The 24804-nt window shown below is 43.1% G+C and overlaps 1 protein-coding gene across 1 annotated transcript; it reads left to right on the top strand.

Moving 5' to 3' along the window:
- The first annotated feature begins 178 nt into the window (after positions 1 to 178).
- LOC144603341 (polyglutamylase complex subunit TTLL1-like) lies at positions 179 to 23404 on the top strand. Its single transcript, XM_078416478.1, has 10 exons — positions 179 to 285; positions 7935 to 8089; positions 14146 to 14354; positions 16557 to 16737; positions 17625 to 17759; positions 18227 to 18335; positions 19402 to 19545; positions 20700 to 20786; positions 21473 to 21636; positions 23278 to 23404. The coding sequence occupies exons 2-10, from the start codon at positions 7977 to 7979 to the stop codon at positions 23402 to 23404; spliced, it is 1269 nt and encodes a 422-aa protein (XP_078272604.1). The 5' UTR covers positions 179 to 285; positions 7935 to 7976.
- The last annotated feature ends 1400 nt before the right edge of the window (positions 23405 to 24804 follow it).

The raw sequence follows: 24804 nt of genomic DNA, 5'->3' as shown, positions 1-24804 counted from the left end.
ATCGTCCATTTTAACCTCTACAGTGGAGAAATCAACCATGCACTGAGCAATGTGGAGCATGTGCACCAGACATCTTATGCCTCTGATTACATGTCGTTTTAACTCTTCTTCCCACTCTCAATCCGCCAATTCCTGATATCCTGAAGATAGATGCAAAATGCTAGAGTAACTCAGCAGGCCAGGCAGCATCTCTGGAGACAAAGGATGGGTGATGTTTCGGGACGGGACTTACATATGTGTGCACTCCAGGCTCCAGCACGCCTACAATGTGCTGCAAGGGCACAGGTAAGGCTACAAGAGTGTTCTAAAGCTTTGCTGAAACATTGTAACATTCTCACTAACGTGGGATTCACGAGCAATCAAATGGGGAAACGTTTCAGAGGTACTGAGTGCCTTCACCTGAGCACACAGAAATACAGCAAAAAACAGTGGAAGGAGTGTATCAGCTTCCATAGTCTACCTACCTGTGCATCAAGCATCCCCTGCTCTGCCTGAGCCAGGGTCAGTAGACCCTATAATGTCCCAGCAGCCACTTCAGAATTAACAGGATTACAATGAAAGCAAGCCATCCTTAACATTAAGCCACTGACTAAGAATTCAAATGGGCGACACGGTGGCACAGTGGTAGAGTTGCGGTCTTACAGCACCAGAACCCTGGGTTAAATCCTGACCATGGATACTGTCTGTACAGAGTTTGTACGTTCTCCCTGTGACCACGTGGGTTTTCTCCGGGTGCTCTGGTTTCCTCCCACATTCAAAAAGCATGTAGGTTTGTTGGTTAATTGGCTCCTGTAAATTGCCCCGAGTGTGTAGGATGTGAAATTGGAATAATATGGAATTAGCGTATGGGTGATCGATGGTCGGCATGGACTCAGTGGACCTCAGAAGGACCCGTTTCCATGTTGTATCTCTAAACTAAACTAAGCTACACTTGGCCTGGATTAGACTTTCCTCCTACACATACGAATCATTGCAATCAGCATTGTTTGTTATTTGGTCTGATGTCAGAACGGCACCTGTCAGGAAGGTTTTGTTCTGCTAATTATCTTGGTGAAACTCTGCATTATTGTTTAAATTGGATTATTTTATTCCAGGCCGCACCTAGTCTCTGTCAGAAATATTTGTGGGCAATTGAATAATGGAACATGTCAGCAGATTGATTTGTGGTTTCACCTATAGCATTGAAGGACAGTGAGATCATACTTAGCTCTTTGATCAGAACAAAAAATCCTACCATTTAGAGTGAAAGAGCACTTTCATAATCTGGAAGGAATGGAATCAAAAATTTTAAACAATGAAAATGAATGAATGGAATTTAAACCAAACATTCTGAAGGAAGCATAAAGACATCTGATTGAAACCAAACACTGACACCTCTGCCAAATCCTTATTCTTGAGGAAAAAAATCTTTAAAGCAATCAACTCATCAAAATCACATCGACTTTAAAAATGTATCTTAAAAGGAAACAAGTCATAAGAATCAAAGTTATGCAAGTTATCAGATCGGTCTGAAGAAAGTACGTATGTTAAAATTTAGTGTTGCATTGAAAAAAAATCATTAAATTCATATCAGCATCTGTCCCTGAAATAAATGATTTGACTCTATCCACAAGTTCCGTCATATTACGGTGTAGTTTATTGTCACGTACGAGGTACAGTGAAAAGCTTTTGTAGCGTGCTATCCAGTCAGCAGAAAGCCAATACATGATTACATTTGAGCCATTTACAGTGAATATTGTAGATATCATGCACTTAAACCACTGAAATCTCTTTCTCCCTTTTCATTGTTAATAGTTAATAGTTAACTATGTTAATAGTTTCATTGTTAAACTATTTTGCTATCCTTCCCCAATTCCAAACACTTTAAAGCTCAGATCTTCTTTCTTCTTGATATTATTGGGTGGTCCTTTGTGATTGAGGCTGATCTCCCTCCACTCTGGTTTTGTAGATTGTAAAATGGCTAATGAGTGGAATGTGCTGACTCATGGTCTGATGGGGGCAGTGGGGGCTGATATTGGGACCCAGGTGCTACTTCCTCACGTTGTGGTCCAGGAGTCAATGGGAATGTTGCACTTTTTCAAAAGATCCTTGAGCCTTTTTCTCATTCGGCTTGGTCATTCTTCATGTGTCAGCATGCCGTTCTTCATGTTTGGAATGGCATGTTTTTGAGGTCGGGTGTAGGACATGCAAACAATGTTACAATGCCACCCGCCATTGGTGGAGCGGGAGCACGTGGCCGCTGGCTGGGTGAGGTCATGTGGGGCGCGCGGCGGTGACGTCACCCTTTGTCCCTTATTTAGGAGTGAAGAAGTTGGCAACCCTACTAATACGGGACAAGGGCGGTCCCGTACGGGACAAACCAATTTAGCCCAAAATACGGGATGTCCCAGCTAATACGGGAAAGTTGGCAACCCTACGTATACGGGACAAGGGGAGTGGGGTCCCTTACGGGACAAACCAATTTAGCCCGAAATACGGGATGTCCCGGCTAATGCGGGCCAGTTGGCAACCGTAGAAGAGACCGATCCTGAAGCGAGATACTTGACATCTTTCCTGGTGGACACCTGTGCTTGACATCTTCTCACGTCGGGAAATTGGTGCAGGACAACCACCTTGACAGAAACAGAACCAGGTCCAACGGCATGGACTCCATCACAGAGTAATAAACAATGGATTGAAATTCATTTAAAATAAGGCAATGCTCTTGAACAGAACACAAATCCACTCCTTCTGAAGAAGGGTCCCAACCCAAAACATTGCGTATTCATTCCCTCCACACAGATGCTGCCTGACCCTCTGAGTTACTCCAGCATTTTGTGTTTTGCTTAAGATACCAGTTCCTTGTGCCTCCATACGCTTGAACTGTTTGTTGGCAGGCAAATAAAGGAAACTGAGCTTGCCACATGACAAGAAGCCCATTCCAAATCATCAAAATCATTGCAAAGAACAAATGTTATTGCATTTATGGCTTTCAAGAACATGTTTTCGGTAAATATCGTTGCAATTATGTCTTTTTTTAACCTAAATTTAGTTTAGTTTAGAGATACTTTGATAATTTGTTAGTTCTAAAAGAAACACGATTTCTGAATGATCCAAGTATCAGAACACGATTAAATCACTGGGTTTCGGATTTGGAAAAGTCCCCTTATTTTAGTGACAAAGTCACAAATTCAGGGAGGAGTTCAGCTGCGTCCTTTCCTTCACAACCTATTTTCTATGTAAGCGTGTCCTTGTCTGTAGGTGAAGTGTGTGTGTGTGTGTGTGTGTTTCTGTGTGTGTGTGTGTGTGTCCTCGGGCTATTGTGAAGTCTTAATATTTCTACACACTCAGCTCCGATTACAATTTAAGCAGCAACCTAACTTCCTAAGAATTTTTTAAAAAGCTATCTGGTCCAAAAAATCGAAACGTTGAAATAAGGTTAAAGGATGCCAGTTAACAGAAAGACAACACAACGCAAGCGGTAAAACTAGTAACTCAATCCGTCTTCATGTTTTTCCAAAAGCAAAATCACAACGGGCCAGGCAGCATCTGTGGAGGGAATGGACAGGCGACGTTTCGGATCGGGGCCTTTCTTCAGTCTGAAGGAACTCGAAACGCCGTCTGTCCATTCCCTCCGCGGATGTTACCTAGCCCAATGAGTTCCTCCAGCACTATGTTGGTTGTTCAAGATTCCAGCATCTGCAGTTCCTTGTGTCTCTGTTTTTATTTATTTAGCGTTGTTGGGCTTTATGACTGCACTGAAAGACTCATGACAATAGGACACTTCACACGTTACTTGTTAACTCAAGTTGTGACTACTTGACACTGATACTCAATAATGTTCTGGAATATATTTACAATAAACCAGTGTGTTCTGAAGAAGGGTCCCGACCCGAAACGTCACCCATTCCTTCTCTCCAGAGATGCTGCCTGTCCCGCTGAGTTACTCCAGCACTTTGTGTTTATCTTCGCTGTAAACTAGCAGCTGCAGTTTCTTCCTACACGTACTCTTGCGCTGCTGAGTTACTCCAGCACTTTGTGTCCTTCTTTGTAAACCAGCGCCTGCAGTTCCTTGTTTCTATATACTTTTGAACCGAGGGCAAGTAAATAAAATAAAGTGGAATTGTGGAGGGTTTTTATTTTCCTTGACGGTTCTGTAGCGTTGCACCGTCCGCCTGTCCCGGGCTTGGCTTCACCGGTTGCTAGGATGCAGCCTGACCAAGGAACATAAAGTGAGCGATTCCCACCAACAGCGCGTTGGAAAGTTGCTGCGCTGCCGGGTACCCGGGTTCCCACACAGGTAAGGGTTTGCCCGGGGAGTGAGAGCGAAATCCGAGGCTGGTTTCTGACAAATTCACGAGACAACCCTTAGTTTAGTTTAGGTTAGAGATACAGCGCGGAAACAGGCCCTTCGGCCCACCGGGTCCGCACGCTAACACTATCCGACACATACTTTTACCAAGCCAATTAACCTACGTCTTTGGAGAAAGAAAAACACCAGTCTGAAGAAGGGTCTCGAACCGAAACGTCACCCATTCCTTCTCTCCCGAGATGCTGCCTGACCTGCTGGGTTACTCCAACATTTTGTGAATAAAAAAACCCCATTTGTTCGGGACACGAAGATATCAGAGAAAACCCAGATAGCGCCCGTCGTCGGGATCGAACCAGGATCTCCGGCGTTGCATTGGCTGTAAGGCAGCAACTCTACCGCTGCGCCAGTCCTTGACCGCCCTGTCTGATTTAGAAGTGCAGAAAGCAGCGGAGATTTTAAACCAAACTGGGACCCGTGTGCATCTAGGAAGCGGGGCGAAGGAGAGGAAAGGTACAAGTATCCGATGATGAGGAAAAAGAGTTTAACGAAGCCTTTGAAACGGCGTTTGATGGAGGAGGTGCAGGGGGGAGCTGATGGATACACAGCGTGTGTCTGACTGTTGTGCAGGAAGGAACTGCAGACGCTGGTTTACACCGAAGATAGACACAAAATGCTGGAGCAACTCAGCGGGTCAGGCAGCATCTCTGGAGGGAAGGAATGGGCGACGTTTCGGGGCGAGACCCTTCGTCAGTCTTCGAGACCCCGGCTTCAACGACGCCCATTCCTTCTCTCCAGAGACTCTGCCTGACCCGCTGCATTACTCCAGCATGTGGTGTCTATCTTAGACCCTCGTTGGGTCTGACCGAGAGACCACACAACTGGGACAGTGTGTGCCAGTGTCCGGATACACCCGGACAAGGTGTGAGTCTGCATTTGAACACTCAGTTTGGTTCCGATTTCTTGAGTAGCTGCATTGGCCGACAAAGTGGAAGTACGAAGGATACAAAAAATAAAGACACAAAGTGCTGGAGTAACTCGACCGGTCAGGAAGCATCTTTGGAGAACATGGATAGGCGACGTTTGGGGTCGGGACCCTTCTTCAGATTGATTGTAGTGGGGGAGGGGGAGGGAGTGGGGAGAAAGCTGGAGGGGAGGGGGGGCAGGACAAAGCCTGGCGAGTGAATGATCGGTGGGTACAGGCCGGGGGAGGGGGGTGGTTGATAAGTAGTCAGTTGCCTTAGGGCCCGAGATGATGAAACAAAAGGAGTGAGATACAGAGATGGGGGGAGGGGGGGACGGGACTTCCAAGCACATGTTTGGAAATCAGTTGGGTGGGCTACTTTGGAGGTTTTGCCTAGAGTCTAAATCCAACTTAACAAATAGTGAAAGGCTTGGATAGAGTAGTTGTGGAGAGGAGAGTCTAGGACTAGAGGTCATAGCCTCCGAATTAAAGGACGTTCCTTTAGGAAGGAGATGAGGAGGAATTTCTTTAGTCAGAAGGTGGTGAATCTGTAGAACCCATTGCCACAGAAGGCTGTGGAGGCCGTTATTGGATATTTTTAAGGCAGAGATAGATAGATTCTTGATTAGTATGGGTGTTAGAGGTCATGGGGAGAAGGCAGGAGAATGGGCTGACCAATGACCTGATGCAGATTTGCCAAATACAACAATCTCACCCATATGTTGAAGACCAGTCAAAACATCATCAAATGCCATTTCCTCCCATCTCACCCGCAGCCTCAAACTCTGGTGAACAGTCAGAACCTCCCCAAGGTGGAAATGTCATAGCTTTAAGGTGAGAAGGGCAAGGTTTAAAGGAGATGTACAGGGCACGTTTTTTTAACATATTGATTGGTTGGGGCCTGGAACTCGCTGCCAGGGGTAGTGGTGGAGGCAGATATAATAGTGATGTTTAAGAGGCTTTTATATAGGCACATGGAATTGCAGGGAATGGAGGGATATGCATCATGTGCAGGCAGAGGAGATTAGTTTAGCTTAGTTTACCTCATGTTCAACACGGACATTGTGGGCCGAAGGGCCTGTTCCTGTGCTGCACTGTTCTATGTAAAGACCTCCATTACTCATATGCCAATAATCTCAATAAATTATTACTCATATCCAGCATTTAATCAGCTTTATTGCCACTCAGATGTTTGGCATAGCTCAGTGTGTCATGTGTACATGTCCCTTCTTGCATTATCTTGTTAGTCATTCACCCCTGATGTTGAGACATTACCTCAACAGAGTCCATGCCAATGCCAAGTTTCCGCTTCTCTGACAGAAGGTGGTAAACCTGCTTGGAGTATTCAGCTGGACTTAACAGTTCTTCGTATTCCGCTATTAGCTGTCATTGAAGCAGCATTCTAGTTGCAAGAGAATATTGCAGCCTATCTTAGATTACAGCTTCACTGAACTGAAGAATTGATATGAGGAGCTATCCAGGGAGATGGCAAGTCCCAAAAATTGGAGGAAACAGTCCTTGTCATCAAAAGGACAGAGAGTGCTGGAGTAACTCAGCGGGTCTGGCAGCATCTCTGGAGAACATGAATAGAAGATGTTTCGGGTCAGGACTCGTCTTCAGACTAATTGTAAGGGGGGAAAAACTGGAAGAGCGGAGAGGCAGAACAAAACATGGCTGGTAATAGGTGGGCACATGCAAGGTTTTTAAAATTATTATTTTATTTTATTATTGGCCATTTTTGGTCAGCAGTTGCTGAGTACCTAGCCAGCATGTGAGCTAAATGCATTAATGATGACGATTCCACACAAAATCTATTTGTTCTTCCCACATTCCACTTCCCCTCAATCCACATTTTTGATTGATTGAAAGATACAGCATGAAAACAGGCACTTCAGTCTGAAGAAGGGTTATCGACCCGAAACGTCACCCATTCCTTCTCTCCCGATATGCTGCCTGTCCCGCTGAGTTACTCCAGCACTTTGTGTCTATCTTCGATGTAAACCAGCATCTGTAGTTCTTTCCAAAACCTTCAGTCCACCAAGTCCATGCCGACCATCCATCACCCGTTCACACTAGTTCGATGTTATACCACTTTAGTATCCACTCGCTACACGCTAGGGACAATTTACAGAGGCCAATTAATCTACAAACCGGCAAGTATTGGGATGTGGAAGGAAATGAGGAAACTCAAGCTGTCACAGGGAGAACGGGTAATCTTCGTACAGACATCACCCTTAGTCAGGATCGAACCCGGGTCTTTGGTGCTGTAAGATGGCAACTCTACCACTGCACCACCGTACCGCCCCAATGATAGATCTTTTCCTTCAGCAGTTTAGCACAACTGATGGTTTGTGAGGCCACTTCTTCCTTCGGCCCACAATGTCATTTATTTCAGAATAATTTCTTGCAGAGGGTGATGTATTTTTGGAATCCACTACCTCCTTAGGAGCTAGTGGATTCCAAAAATACATCACCCTCTGCAAGATTTTTGTTTTGAAAGATCATGGAATGGAGGGCTGTGGAAAAGAGACACAGGAGAGGAGGTAAAGTCCAGGGAAGATATGTCATGATTGTAGTGAATAATGAACAGACTTGAAGGACATGGTGAACTACTCCTTTCCTATTTACCCATGTTCTTGCATCCTCATCTTAGTTATACAATGTACTGTTTATTATCGACAGAATTAACTGGACCTGTGATGGTTCCAGTGTTTCACTAATTCCATGGCAGGGAGACTGAAGTGGGTTTCAGACATTGACAAGTCCGTGCTTGTAAATAACTTCCAAAAAAGAGGCTGGATCCAAGTTTCAGAAAATGAAAACTGGAACTTTTATTGGTGAGTAAATTGTTTCAGAGTAAATGCACGGATGTGGACCTGTTTATTGTGCATGCAAGGTTTAGGGTCATATAAAATGCTAACATTCATTAGGGCTGCATGGTGGTGCAGCGGTGGAGTTGCTGCTTTACAGCATCAGAGACCCGGGTTTAATCCCGACTACAGATGCTGTCTCTACGCAGTTTGTACCTTCTCCCTGTGATCGTGTGGGTTTTCTCAGAGATCTTCTGTTTCCTCCCACACTCCAAAGACCTACAGGTTTGTAGGTTAATCGTTTTGGTATAAATGTAAACCATCCCTAGTGTGTGTAGGATAGTGTTAATGTATGAGGATCACCAGTTGGTGCGGTCTTGGTGGGCAGAAAGGCCTGTTTCCACGCTGTATCTCTAAACTAATGTAGCTTGGAGCACTGTGAAGGTAACATGCCAGTGCGGTACACTTTTAATCACTGCATATATGGAAAAAAAAACCTGCACATTAAAAATGCCTTTTTGGATGGGCCAACTGACTGCAGTCAATGAAACACATAAAGAGTACTGGTGATTGTAGAGTGGGAAATGCTGCAGTCAATTTGCAAATGGCAAACATCTACAATACAAACTGTCTTGTGACGAAGACCAATAATCTATTTTGTGATGCCATCTAAGGAATGAATGAGTGTTCAGACTGGAGGGCCATGAGCACAAAATGAATCAGTTCTGTGTGGTTGAGTGCTAAGTGAGACATGATACACCTGCAAACAAATTGCAGTCTCTGATCTGATGATACAAAGATCGGTGGCAGGGCAGGTAGTGTGGACAAAGCAGGGACTCTGCAGAAGGACTTGGACAGGTTGGGAGAGTGGGCAGAGAAGTGACAGATGGAATACAGTGTGGAGTCATACATTTTAGTAGTAGGAATAAAGACAGACTATTTTCTAAGTGGGGAGATAATTCAGAATTCAGGTTGAGAGGAAACCTCAGTGTTGAGGTGGATAGAAAATTGGTTGGCGGGCAGGAAGCAAAGAGTAGGAATAAACGGGTCCTTTTCGGAATGACAGGCAGTGACTAGTGGGGTACCGCAAGGCTCAGTGCTGGGACCCCAGTTATTTACAGTGTATATTAATGATTTGGACGAGGGAATTGAATGCAACATCTCTAAGTTTGCGGATGACACGAAGCTGGGTGGCAGTGTTAGCTGCGAGGAGGATGCTAGGAGGCTGCAGAGTGACTTGGATAGATTAGGCGAGTGGGCAAATGCATGGCAGATGCAATATAATGTGGATAAATGCGAGGTTATCCACTTTGGCGGCAAGAACAGGAAAGCAGAGTATTACCTGAATGGTGACCGATTGGGAGAAGGGGAGATGCAACGTGACCTGGGTGTCATGGTGCACCAGTCATTGAAAGCAAGCATGCAGGTGCAGCAGGCAGTGAAGTAAGCGAATGGTATGTTGGTATTGATAGCAAGAGGATTTGAGTTTAGGAGCAGGGAGGTTCTGCTGCAGTTGTACAGGGCCTTGGTGAGACCGCACCTGGAGTATTGTGTGCAGTTTTGGTCTCCTAACCTGAGGAAAGACGTTCTTGCCTTAGAGGGAGTACAGAGAAGGTTCACCAGATTGATCCCTGGGATGGCGGGACTTACATATGAGGAAAGACTAGATAGACTGGGCTTGTACTCGCTGGAATTTAGAAGACTGAGGGGGGATCTTATAGAAACATATAAAATTCTTAAGGGGTTGAAGAGGCTAGATGCGGGAAAATTGTTCCCGATGTTGGGGGAGTCCAGAACCAGGGGTCACAGCTTAAGGATAATAATAATAATAATAATAATACATTTTATTTATATAGCGCTTTTCATATACTCAAAGACGCTTTACAGAGATTTTGAGAACATAGGGAAATGAATAAATAGATAAATAAGTAAATAAATAAATGAACAGAGAAAGGAGACAGAAGGTGAGGTGACCTTCAGTGGTTGAAGGCAGTACTGAACAGGTGAGACTTCAGCGATGTTTTGAATGTGGTGAGTGTGGGGGAGTCTCTAACGGTTTGGGGTAGTGAGTTCCATAGGGTGGGAGCAGCGATGGAGAAAGCCCTGTCCCCCCAGGATCTGAGTTTAGTCCGGATGTGGGGGGATAGGAGATTGGCAGCGGCAGAGCGGAGGGTGCAGGTGGGAATGTGCCTGTGGAGGAGGTCGGTCAGGTAGGATGGGGCCAGGTTATGGAGGGCTTTGTAGGTTATGAGGAGGATTTTGTACTGGATTCTCCGGGGGATGGGGAGCCAGTGGAGTTTATAAAGGACGGGGGTGATATGGTCACGGATCGAGGTGTGTGTGAGTAGACGGGCAGCGGAGTTTTGAATGTATTGAAGTTTATTGATGATTTTTGAGGGTGCGCCATAGAGGAGGCTGTTGCAGTAGTCCAGACGGGAGGTGATGAAGGCGTGGATGAAGGTTTCTGCAGCTGTGGAGGAGAGGGATGGACGGAGACGGGCAATGTTTTTGAGGTGGAAGAAGGCTGTCTTTGTGATGTGTTTGATGTGTTTGTCGAAGGAGAGGGTTTGATCAAGGATGATTCCAAGATTCCGGATGTGAGGTGAGGTGGATACTGGGAGACCATCAATGTTGAGGATGAAGTTTTGGGTGGATTTGGTGAGCATTTTGGACCAATGATGATGATTTCAGATTTGTTGCAATTGAGTTTGAGGAAGTTTGATTGAAGCCAAGATTTTATTTCAGTAATGCAGTTTGTCAGTGTAGAGTGTGTGATGGGGGAGATTGACTTGGTGGAGATGAGGAGCTGGATATCATCGGCGAAGCAGTGGAAGTTGAGACCATGACGGCGGATTAATTGACCAAGGGGGAACAGGTAGAGGATGAAGAGGAGGGGGCCAAGGACTGAGCCTTGGTGGACACCTTGGGGGAGGGGAGCGGTGGGGGATTTACAGTTGTTAATGGAGATGAACTGGTGTCTGTCAGAGAGGTAAGATTTGAACCAGGATAGGGCTGTGCCGGTGATGTTAAGGGAGGTTTCAAGTCGGGTGAGGAGAATGGAGTGATTTATGGTGTCAAAGGCTGCGCTGAGGTCAAGTAGGATGAGGATGTTGAGGTTGCCAGCGTCGGAGGAGAGGAGAATGTCGTTTGTGATTTTGAGGAGCGCAGTTTCAGTACAGTGGTTTGAGCGGAATCCGGATTGGAAAGTTTCATACAGGTTATTGGTAGAGAGGTGGTATTTGAGTTGGGAAGCTACAGCACGTTCCAAAACTTTGGACAGAAAGGGTAGGTTGGAGATTGGTCTGAAGTTGTTTGGGGTGTCAGGGTTTAGACCAGGTTTTTTCAGAATGGGGGTGACAGCAGCGATTTTGAGGGATGGCGGGACGATGCCAGTGGACAGGGAGGAGTTTATTGTTGCAGTGATAAGTGTAGAGAGAGCAGGAAGGCAGGCCTTGACAAAGCTGGAGGGGATGGGGTCCAGAGAGAAGATAAGGGGGAAGTCTTTTAGGACCGAGATGAGAAAACATTTCTTCACACAGAGAGTGGTGAGTCTGTGGAATTCTCTGCCACAGAAGGTAGTTGAGGCCAGTTCATTGGCTATATTTAAGAGGGAGTTAGATGTGGCCCTTTTTGCTAAAGGGATCAGGGGGTATGGAGAGAAGGCAGGTACGGGCTACTGAGCTGAATGATCGGCCATGATCATATTGAATGGCGGTGCAGGCTCGAGGGGCCGAATGGCCTACTCCTGCACCTATTTTCTATGTTTCTATGTTTCTAATATTACTAATGATCCAGAACTCCACAACCAATGTGTTCCCAATTTCCCAATTAACCCCAGTTACAAACACATTTTAAATGGTCATAAGCAGCAAAACCCAACGTTTAGATACGTTGAGTCTTTATACATTTCCCCACTTCCACATTGAGCAATGAAATAGAATTGTACAGGATATATCTCTGTGTTAGAGTTTCCAAGGCATATGCAAAAGTCAGAATTTTTAAAAAAAAGTTGATCCTCAGAGCAAGAGCAATAAGCCATTTGTGTCCAGCCAGTGTCTAGATGTCTGGATGCTTGGATACATGCCCTCAGTTTCAACTATGTTTCATAATTTTACATTTCAGCAAGTAGTTTATTTTAAAACTTTTAATTTCACCCAGTTGTTTTGTGCTTGATGAACTATATGTTCATCACAATTCTAATCCACTTACATTGCCAAATAAATGCAAGGCTTGTTGTTTATTTAAACTAGAGATAAAAACAAAACAGTGACACCTATATCATCAGAGCCATTAATGGTGGAAACATTGACCAGTGCTGATGAAGCAGGGACATGCTGTCCTTAATATGGGCCGTGTGTTTTGTATGGTGGTCATCACTAGCTATATCATTAGGCCGTTAATACCACATATTGAAAACATGAGGGAAAGTTTTGGTCTCCTAATTTGAGGAAGGACATCCTTGTAATTGAGGCAGTGCAGCGTAGATTCACGAGATTGATCCCTGGGATGGCGGGACTGTCATATGAGGAAAGATTGAAAAGACTAGGCTTTTATTCACTGGAGTTTAGAAGGATGAGAGGGGATGTTATAGATACATATAAAATTATAAAAGGATTGGACAGGCTAGATGCAGGAAAAATGTTCCCAATGTTGGGCGAGTCCGGAACCAGGGGCCACAGTCTTAGATTAAAGGGGAGGCCATTTAAAACTGAGGTGAGAAGACACTTTTTCACCCAGAGAGTTGTGAATGTGTGGAATTCTCTGCCACAGAGGGCAGTGGAAGCCAAATCACTGGATGGATTTAAGAGAGAGTTAGATAAAGCTCTGGGGGCTAGTGGAATCAAGGGGTATGGGGACAAGGCAGGCACGGGTTATTGATTGGGGATGATCAGCCATGATCAAAATGAATGGCGGTGCTGGCCCGAAGGGCCGAATGGCCTCCTCCTGCACCTATTTTCTATGTTTCTATGTTTCTATGAAACCTGATAGAAGTATAGAACATTATGGGGTAGGGTAGACAGTCAGAAACTTTTCTCCAGTTTGGAAAAGTCAAAGACTAGCTTAGCTGCAGTTGGTAATGCAGCCTCGATTCTGTACTCCATTCCCGTGATGTTGCCATGGTAGCTGATAAACTTATCGCGATCGTACTTGGTTTACCCTTCGTGCTACTGAAAGAGGAGACTTGACTGGGTGGGGCAGGTGTATCATGTTTCAGTGTGAGCTTCGGAAATGTGCCAGTGGAGTCTTTCCTTTGTGTTTGTATTCTTTCCCCTCCGTACTTTACATACAATGCAAGGACATGAAGTGTCAAAATGACAAAGATCAGGGTTCAAAACCTGATGAACGTACGGCTGATGTGGAAAAGGGTGAGGAAGCTAAAACAGAAGCTGTAAGGCAGAGGAAAGCTGGGAACGTTTCCGAGGGGTGGGGTGTTTACATTTTGAGGGTTTTGGAAACACTGGCAGTGGAGCACTTTATTCTGTGCGGTGTTGCCAGTCTACACAAATAATATAATTAGCAGAGAAGAGGGCAGATACAGCATGAATAGTTCCACTTTTAGTGTAGTTTTAGTTGCGTACCAGGATTTTGTACAGTAGTCTTTGGTTTATTATTGTCACGTGTACCAAGGTAAAGATTTGTTTTGCATACTACCCAAACAGATCAGATAATATTGGTGTGTGGGAGACAGGTCTAGCTAGAAGTGTCTCAATATGTACACTGTACTGAGGGCTATTCTGACTGCTATTTAAGATATATCACTGTGCTGCGCTAACACAAAACATACTCAGTTTTGGATATTTTATGTTGTTCTAAGATTAACTACTTACTACTTCATGAAGAACTAAGATAAACTACTACCTACCTCTTTGGTGACACTTGGATTATCCTTGATCAGTCTTCAACTTTCACTAAACGTTATTCCCTTTGCATGTATCTATACATTGTAAATGGATTGATTGTAATCATGTATTGTCTTTCTGCTGACTGGTTAGCACGCAACAAATGCTTTTCACTGTACCTCGGTACACGTGACAAACTAAACCGAAGGTAATATTTTATCAATGTATTTTCTGGGCCTGCAGGATGAATGTACAAACTATCCGCAATGTCTTCAGTGTTGAAAATGGCTATCGTCTTTCAGATGATCAAATTGTAAACCACTTTCCCAATCATTATGAACTGACCAGAAAGGACTTAATGGTGAAGAACATCAAACGTTACCGCAAAGAGCTTGATAAAGAGGGAAGCCCACTTGCAGAGAAGGATGAAAATGGCAAATACCTTCACTTAGGTAACGATATTATATATTTTACACAAAACACAAAGTGCTGGAGGAACTCAGTGGGTCAGGCAGCATCTGTGGAGGGAACGTACCAGGTCAGGACCCTTCTTCAGATATGTTAGGGATCAAAAGTGATAAAATGTCATGAACTGCAAATTAGAGCAAGCACAAATTACTGTGCTGCGTTATTTCCAGATTACCAAAATTAAAGCATTGTGGAACAAATAAAAATAGAAAATGCTGGAAACATTCATCAAATCGGACAATATCAGTAGAAATTGGAACAGAACTAATGTTTCAGGTCGAAGGTTCTTCATCAGAGTTTTGATTTTCATTCAATTTGTCGAATAAATATTCAGTGTGTGTATATTGCAATTTTCAAATGTCAAAAGTGTGGTGACAAAATTTGCCAACAACAGAAATAATTCAAGTGTAACAGAATAAATGGTGTTGTGGAGCTGTACAGCACAATGACAGGCCCCTCAGCTCAACTTGTCTCGTTTTCATCTCTAGCCTTTGTCACTTACTCAGTCCACCTGCCAATCAACCCTCTACTCTGTACCCACCAATTACTTGCCAGCCTTTGTCCTGCCTCCACCTTCTCTCCCTCCCCCCCCCCCCCAATTACAAAGTTTGAAGGATGCCAACCCAAAAAATCACCTGCCCATTCCCTCCACAGATGCTGCCTGACCCACTGACCCACAGGCACTGTGAGGTTTGCTCAGGATTCCAACACCTGCAGGTCCTTGTGTCAAAGTATTCCAGGTGTGGCTTTATCATGCCAGGTGCTTCTCTCTGGGTTGTAGACGTTAGGGTTGCCAACTTCCCCACTCCCAAATACGGGACAAGGTGACGTCACCGCCCTACGCCCCACGTGACCTCACCCAGCCAGCGGCCATGTGCTTCCGCTCCACCAATGGTAGCCGCCCGGGTGGCCATGTTGACCGCTGGCTGGGTGACCGCTGGGTGCATGAGGTCACGTGGGGTGCGGGACGGTGATATCACCCGTTGTTCCTTATTTGGGAGTGGGGAAGTTGGCAACCCTATAAGAATATGGGACAAGGGCAGTCCCGTACGGGACAAACCAATTTAACCCAAAATACGGGATGTCCTGGCTAATACGGGATAGTTGGCAACCCTAGTAGACGTATATATTGTTGTAATGCTTAAATGCTTGTTCGTAGTATTTCAGAAAATTGCTACCCTTCAAAAATTGGACAAGATGGATGACATGGTAAATTTTAATTAATTTCCTATTTAAAGTGAAGTTCTCCATCTAGTGGCTTAATTGAGGACTAACTGAATTTACCAACCGGAGATTTGATTCAGATTCAAGTTCATATTAGTCTATTGTCATATTTACCAGGAACATGGAATAGTCGACCGTCTCCACAGCAGCTGCGTTGAACCGACGAGTTTGTTTACAGCCTTGGCTCAACAACCAACTTCTTTCATTTTGCTGACATTGAGGGCAAAGATGTGTGAAAGAACTGAAGATGCTGGTTTAAACCGAAGATAGACACAAATTGCTGGAGTAACTCAGCGGGACAGGCAGCATCTCTGGAGTGAAGGAATGGGTGACGTTTGACAAAGGAATGGGTGACTGAAGTCTGAAGAAGGGTCTCGACGCGAAACGTCACCCATTCCTTCATGAATTTGAGAATCACCCATTCTCATGAATTTCTGTGATGCTTCAGCCCAACAGTTAAAAACCGTCATGTATAATATAGATATTAATAGAAACATAGAAAATAGGTGCAGGAGGAGGCCATTCGGCCCTTCGAGCCAGCACCGCCATTCATTGTGATCATGGCTGATCGTCCCCAATCTGGCTTCTCCCCATATCCCTCGATTCCACTAGCCCCTAGAGCTCTATCTAATTCTAAAACTCTATCTATTATTCCAAACAAACACACAAAGTGCTGGTGCAACTCGGTGGGTCAAACAGCATCTCTGGAGAACATGAATAGGTGATGTTTCAGGTCAGGATCCTTCTTCAGACTCTCATTTTATTTTTCTGGAGAAGGGTCCCGACCCAAAATGTCGCCTATCCATGTCATCCAGTGATATTGCCCGACCTGCTGTATAACTCCAGCACGTGTTTTTATTGTAAACCAGTATCTGCTGTTCCTTATTATTCCATAGTAATTGTAATACACATTTTTATTGAAATAAAAGTTGGGTTCTACAAAAAAAAATTTGTTTGTAAAGATTTTATTCCAGTTACATTCATGCTGCCAGCAGACTATAATATGTTTGTGGAAGAATTTAGGCGGAATCCATGCAGCACCTGGATCATGAAGCCGTGCGGAAAGGCTCAAGGCAGGGGCATATTCCTCATCAACAAGCTCTCACAGATCAAGAAGTGGTCTCGTGACAATAAAGCCCCCAAGTGAGTAGACACATAGAACTGCAACATTATTACACCTTTATTTGTAGGAAGGCACAAATTGATTACCAACACTGCAAACAACACCAACCTGAATAAAGTCACTGACTACACTGGTTCTTGGAACACTTTAATGACCAGCTCCGCTCAAAATAAGAGCACTTTGTCAGAAGGTACAAGAGGAAAACTCTGTCAAATAATGGTGCAGAGGAATCTTCTTCTTCCTCAGAAGCAGTTCTTCTGGATTGTTAAGGCAATGCACTAATATTTATGTAGGAAAATAACTGCAGATGCTGGTCCAAATCAAAGGTATCACAAAATGCTGGAGTAACTCAGCAGGTCAGGCAGCATCTAGGAGAGAAGGAATGGGTGATGTTTCGGGTCGAGACTCTTCAGACTGATGTCGCTAGGTGTAATCACTAATATCTATAGTGATTACGTCACTAGCTAAATCAGTATTTAAAGACAAACTACAGAGCTGTTGATGTGAGTATCCATGTGCCTACCTAAAAGTAGTAGACCATCTTAAATACAGCATTTTGCATATGGATTTTGTGAATCCAACCAACAGTTGACGAAAAAAAAACAGCTGAACATTTCAAACACCCTTTGGGTCTCTGCAAAAACAAGTCACATTTTACCCCTCTTCACAATGGTGCAAAGTGTCCTTAGACCCGTGTGTTTGGGGGAATGCCAGGTATTAGCCCCAGCAGCATTCTAAAGGTTCCATTTTAATTTATTTTGCAGGTGCTAACACCACTGAGTGTGACACTGTTGAATGTATAAACACAAAGAATGCATTAAGAGAGTTTGCACAATTTTGTTTTGTGTACGTTTTATTATTATGAATACAATTTATTTTTGAAATTATAAGAAACATCCTTTTGCAGTTATGTGACGACCACTTCCAAGGAGATCTATGTCATCTCCCTCTACATAGACAGTCCGCTACTCATTGCTGGGAAGAAGTTCGACCTTCGTTTTTACGTGCTGGTCACCTCATTTCGTCCATTAAAGTGTTACCTGTAAGTACAATAGAATTCCCAAGTTTTTCCTTCCCGCCACCCCCTGTGTGAAAAAACGTACCCTGTACTTCTCATGTAAACTTTTCCCCTCTTACCTTAAAGCTATGTCCTCTAGTCTTTGACATTTCCACAGTGGAATAAAGATGCTGCCAACCTAGTGATGGTATTCCAGTGAGAGTGTGCATTCCATTTACATGATGTCAAGCTAAATTAATCTGTTCTGCCTTCACATTATCCATATCCTTCCACTCCCTGCATATTTGTGTGCCCATTTAAAAGCTTTTTAAATGGAACTATCATTTCTGCTTTTATACTTTCCAAATGGCAAACAAGTAAAATCATGAGGATGATTCACCTTTGGTGTAACAAGCTGAGTTAAAGTTTTAATGTGGTACAAAAGTCCTTACTTGTTTCCTCTGGATTTTTATATTGAAATAAGTTTTGCTAACGGGCACTGTTTCTTGTAGGTATCAGCAGGGCTTCTGCCGATTCTGCACAGTGAAATACACTCCAAATACCAACGAACTAGACAATATGTTTGTGCACCTTACAAACGTTGCCATCCAAAAACATGGGGTAAGACCTGGTTACAGCAGAGCCAGTCATCTATGTCAGTCACTGAGGGTCACTGGTGCTAATGGTGGTTTTAACACAGGCCATTTACAGGGACTGGTGTATAATTAATTTGGATTCTCTAGAGAGCTCAGCAAACTTGTACATTACACTGAAGGACACAAAGGGCTGGAGTAACTCAGCAGATCAGGCATATCTCTGGAGAAAATGCATAGGTGACATTTCGGATCGGAACCCTTCTTCAGACTCGGGTGTACATTACACTGTTCCCTTTATGCATTACTACAAGATTACAAAACCACAGTGGGTGGAGATAGAAGATAATCTGTGATTCCCTATGGAATAAACTCCTGAGTTAGCGAATGCAGTCTTTAAATTTGTTATTTAACACACCAGAGCCAACATTGTAAACTCCACCTAGAATACTTTTACCCAGACATGCTACCTTTCAGAGATAATGTGTTCTTTTTGCTTTTTGGTCTGTGAATCTGGCTGAATGTGCACAAGGAATCGAGACACATCATTCATGAAATTGATTGTTCGGTTTCTTCTCCGTGTCCATTTATTTGGCTATCTTACCTCACAACTGTGGCTTAGAAAACGGTTGATACGGGTTTAGTCAGCGCAGGTGCTAAAATCCTCAGGAAAAGATATTGCAGTGAATTTTGTGCTAATGAAAGTGCAACATATGGCAGGTAACAAATCATCTTCCATTTTATTGGCCTGACGCATGACAAAACACTGATGAGATAAAACACGAGGTTCGCTTACACTATTTTAACAGTACTTTCAAATGATTGCGTCACAGTAAATATGCACCTCCCTAAATCACCAGCGTTGACTTTTCTGAATACACTTGTAAATTTATGGGGAGAAGGCAGGAACGGGGTACTGATTGAGAATGATCAGCCATGATCACATTGAATGGCGGTGCTGGCTCGAAGGGCTGAATGGCCTCCTCCTGCACCTATTGTCTATTAAGGTCAATTACTGAAAAAACCATAAGCAATTTTGTAACAAAATTCATATCCATTTTGAACACCAATGGAAAATGCCAATACTTTTGAAGGATGATTACAACCCCATTCATGGCGGGAAATGGACGGTGGCGAATCTAAAACTCTACTTGGAGAGCACACGAGGGAAGAACGTCACCGATAAACTGTTTGATGAAATTCACTGGATGATTGTACATTCACTCAAGGCTGTAGCTGTGAGTATCCACGCGACATGTTACTATTTAAAAGTAGAATAAGACAGCTGTAAAATGAAAACATTTAAAGGGCTATCTGGTACATAATCAAATCTGCTGGGAACACGTTAAACTCTCTTCCCCTTCCAATGTATTATTATTTATTCACTCTTCAGGGTTTGGTTATTGCTATAGGTCCAGCATTTATTGCTTCTCCAGGGCCAGCATTTATTGCTTCTCCAGGGCCAGCATTTATTGCTTTTCTAGGGCCAGCATTTATTGCTTGTATCCAACTGACTTTGGGAACATGCTGGTGAGCACCTTCTTGAACAATTGTAGACCTACTAATGAAGATACACTCAGAACAGGGTGGTCATGGCCTTAGCCCCAATCATGGTGAAACAACAATGATATATTTCCAATTAGAATGGCGTGTGTTTTGGGGGAAGCATGCAACTGGTTATGCTCAATATGTTCAAAGCTGTTTTTGTTCTAGTTGATGGAGCTGTGAGAGGTGCTATCAGAATAGCCAAGGTGATTACTTGCAAAGCATTTTATAAATGGTGCACATGGTAGTCACTGTGAACCAGCAGGGCCGAGAATGAGGTTTCAGGTGATGGATGGGGTGCCAAACAAATGGGGTGCTTTGACCTGGATGCTATTGATGGGCCAGTTTCAATCTGGTAATACATGAACATTGTTTCTATAGTGGCCTTGTATATTCGTACATTTCTAGCCCAACGCAACTCAATTGTTACAATTCTGGAATCATACGTTGTGGGTGCACTTTTACTGTGCCTTGTCCAAAACTTGGAGGCCTTGTTTTATGTTGTAGTCCTTTACAGAAAATATCTGTAGCAAAAAATAAATCATTTGCACTCATTATTGTATGCCACCTTGAAATGCTCTTTTTGGTATTTTTTTTACATTTGCAGTATTTATCAGAGAAAATTAAACATATCAATTCAAAAACTTTTAAATGCCTTTCCCAATATTTCTGATGAAAATTGTTTGTTTTGAATCAAAAGGCCTTTGATGTCTCTGGTACGCGTTTGAATGTTCACTTAATAAGCATCTGTAAAGACCAGAATTATCTTCTAAGTGCATGCATTTAACAATTGTTTCTTCGTTTCAATATTCATGTAGATTCCAAGTAAAACGTCTATTTTTTGCAGCCAATAATGACAAATGACAAGCACTGCTTTGAATGTTATGGCTACGACATTATTATTGACAGCAAATTAAAGCCTTGGCTCATTGAGGTAATTGTCATTGGATGACTGGTGAATGAGATTTATACAACTGCTGCTGTTAATTGTTGATTCAATTTTAGAAGACGAATATAGTATTTTCTATAATGGAGTAAGAAAACTTGGCCCTGTTTCACTATTGGAACTGCAGCGAATCATATGCAGTTGGCATTTATTCTCAATTCTATATTAGCTTCCAATTTATCTTTTATGACGGAGTATTATTTTAATCATTTTTGGGGGCAATCTTACATCCTATTGTATCTTTTTTCTCTCTACCCTTCGTCCACCAATCTGCTAATCAGAAACCTCTCATCTGTATCTATCACTTACTGTGCTTTCTCCCACTCTCCCACCTCTTTTGCAGACAATGAGTCTGAAGAAAGACCCCGACCCAAAATGTCACGTATCCATGTTCTTCAGAGATGCTGCCTGACCCTCTGAGCTACTCCAGTACTTTGTGCTTATTTTTGTAATCCAACACCTGGAGTACCTTTTGCCTGCAGCAGAAATGTGGGAGGCTTTTAAAAGTGAGATAGTGAGTGGTTAAAGTCTTGTTCTTGTTGGGTAAGGCTGGCAGGAGTGAGGAACCATGAATGACAAGTGATATTGAAACTCTGATCAGATGAAAAGAAAAAATGAATAGCTATTTGTTTAAATTATTTCCAGTTTTGTCAAACCGTTTGTCCTTCATGCAGGTAAATGCTTCTCCTTCATTGGCAGCCAGCACTGCGAATGACCGGATCATGAAATATAACCTCATCAACGACACACTGAACACTGTTGTGCCCAATGGTGATATCTTAGCTTCAAAGTTTAACAAAACTCCTGCAAAAGATGCTCTTGGAAATTATCTTATCCTGTAAGTTATTTGCTAAACTCTGGTGTTTAACATTGTCGAAAGAATTTCAGAGAATTACTGAGTAATCTCAATTACATCACAATAGCGCAGCAGGAATAGCGGTTGCCTCACTAAGCTAGAGATTCAAGTTCACTCCTAGCCTCAGGTAATGTCTGTATGGAGTTTGCACGTTCTCCTTGTGACTACGTAGGTTTCCTTCGGCTGCTCCAGTTTCCTCCTACATCCCAAAAAAGTGCGGGTTTGTAGGTTAATTGTCCTCTGTAAAATTGCCCCTAGCATGTAGAGAGTGGAGGAGAAAGTGGGATAACATAGAACTTGTGTGAATGCATGATCGATGGTTGGAGTGGATTCAGTGAGCCGAAGGGTTTGTTTTGATTCCATATCCCCACATGAAGGTATACTTGAAACACAGCATAAAAATAAATCCAAGCCCATTGCTACTTCTTCTTTATTCACTGTTCTCTGTAGAGAATTGTCTGGCTTGATAGGTTTGGTGGAAAAAAATCCTACCTTTATCTTGCAAACAGGCGAGGCCACGTTTTATGTTTTTATTATATTTTTCTTGCAATGTGAGGGAGGTCATTTGGCCCATTGATTCCATGTGGTTCACAGAAAAAAATTCCAGCAATCCTATCTCCCCACTGATTATCCTGTAAGCTATTCTCTCTCACATGCCCGTCGATTCCACATTAATTTTCCCACCATCCACCTACACCAGTGAAGGCAAAGGTGACATTTACACACAGCGCATTTAATGTCTTAAACTATCCTCTGTCACTTCACAGGAATATTAGCAGACATGATCAAACAAAAATTGCCATTCATCCAAATAGAGTAGATCTTCAACGCTTGATCAAAGAGTTAAAAAAAATATTTTCTTGACTCTCATCGACAGCCACAGTGAATCTTCAGTTGTTTAATCTGATAGAAGGAAAGGTGACAATATAATGGCATTTGAGAGATATTTGGATATGCACATGGAGGAATATGTATTCTGTGCAGGCAGGTGAGAGTTGGTCTTGGCATTGTGTTCAGTATAAACATTGTGGACCGAAGGGCCAGTTCTTGTACTGTACTGTTCTATGTTCTATAACGGAAGCATGAGAATGCTTTAGAATGTCCTCACGTGAGCCCAACATATTATTTACTGGCTCTTGAAGATCAAGAGAGAGATTTATGTCTGAGTATCATTTCAAAGAACAATGAACAAAGGAGAACCCGGCGTGGGGGGACCACCGGGTGGGAGGGGGAGAACAAAGAGGGTACTTTGTAACTTTGTCAGTGCCGTTTATGTGGCGACTATTTGCATACCTTGGGTATGCAAGCAAACAATTTCACTATGCCTTGTCACATGTGACAATAAAGTATTCCATTCCATTCCATCTTATTAAGTTTACCTTCTGTGATAATTCAGAATTGTAGCCAATAATGGAATCTATTGCTCATGATCATATCACAATCCAAAACAGATTAGAAAAAGACACCAATTCCTTCTCTCCAGAGGTGCTGCCTAGTTACTCTGGAATTTTGTGTCCATCGAAAAAGATAAAATCACTGCCGATTCCTCTTTTAAGGCTATTAAGTAAATAGCTGTTTTAAACTCGAGACTAAAGATGCTTTGTGTTTATGCTTCATTGCCAGCTGTGATGAAGAATTAGCAATGAACGATGGAGCTGATCATGAAATAAAAAATCGCTCGGGTCAGTCCGGTTCAAAAATTGTCAGAGCAAAAGATTTTGGGCGACCAACCATCACGACTTGGAAGTGATGCCAAATACGGAAGAAATCCTTTCATGGCAGCAACTGAACTAAAATATTGTTGTCCACATTCGTAAGCACATTGTTCTGGCCTTTCCATGAATGATGAAGGAAGAATTTGTTTTTGACAATCTGCTTTTCGTCACTGATTTGAAGAAGATACGACATAATTTTAGGGGCACAGTCCCTCTTAAAATGTACACTGTTTGTAATATATTTTGTCTACATTCCTCTGCAGAGTGTTTTGTGTAAGGTCTGGGACCAAGCAACTTTTACTCCTGAGTCTTATTTGAATTGCTGGTCACGTTCCCAGAATTAACGCAGTAACATTATAATTTGCAGGCAGGAGAAAATGAAACACCTAACAAATGACTGCTGCTAATGTTCAACACTCAGGGTTAGACATCTGATTGCACCATTCTAATTGCATTCCGATTGTAATAAACGTGGAGTGAGCACATGATGCCACAAGTTCCCACTTTGCAATAAGACACATTGTGTAAGGAGGGAGGATTTGTGGGAGACGATGAAGGGAATGCAGTATAAGTTCCACTCAATATTCCTGCCAGGCTGATGAGATGGGGTAGGGAGCTGTCTAAATTCGATCACTTTGCATGTCCCAAAGACATTTGCTGCAAATACTATCCAGTTGTATCTATGACAACCTTTCCTTATAGCCAGGAGTTCATGCCACATGGGATGACGGAAAGTTCTGTTACAATATTGGACTCTTGTAATGAAACACACCCTGGCAGATCAGATCAGATTAGTTTACAGTTATAGACACCAAGGTGCAATGAAATTCCTTGTTCACGTGAAGCTCACAGAATAAACAGTATACTTGCAGTAACGATCAATACAATAATAAATACGACAAGTGAAAAACAGAAGAATGGTGCAAGATTATAGTGCAAATTCCGAGCAGGAAGAATCGAATGTGGTTGAGCTAAGAGTAGAAAAACGCGGTGATGCCAGGGTGACAAGCATCCTTGACGATACTTCCAGGCTTCCTGATGCAATGCACCATGAAGAAAGACTGGTTGGAAGGGTGAGCCCATGATGGACTGGGCTGTGTTCACCGCTCTCTGCAGGTTCAGATGGTCAAGAGCAGTCGCAATACCAGATCAAGATGCATCCTGTCAAAATACTTCCAAAATTGCATCTGTTGACGTTCGGGAGAATCATCGTAGAACCTTCTCAGTCACCTAAGAATGCAAATATACTGAAGCGCTTTCTTGATTACCATATCAGTCAAAAGAGGCCAACTAGGCTGCTTGTGGTAATGGATGCCTAGGAAGTTGCCTTTCAACAGCGACTCCATTGAACAGGACATGGTTGTGTTCATCAGTGGTGGGGAAGATGCTGGAGTCAATTATAAAAGACGAAATTGCTGAGCATTTGGATAGCAGT

The sequence above is a fragment of the Rhinoraja longicauda genome, chromosome 20, assembly GCF_053455715.1.
Source record: "Rhinoraja longicauda isolate Sanriku21f chromosome 20, sRhiLon1.1, whole genome shotgun sequence".
Lineage (NCBI taxonomy): Eukaryota > Metazoa > Chordata > Chondrichthyes > Rajiformes > Arhynchobatidae > Rhinoraja > Rhinoraja longicauda.
The sequence above is the reverse complement of the archived record's forward strand: the minus strand, read 5'-3'. Positions and strand labels throughout refer to the sequence as shown.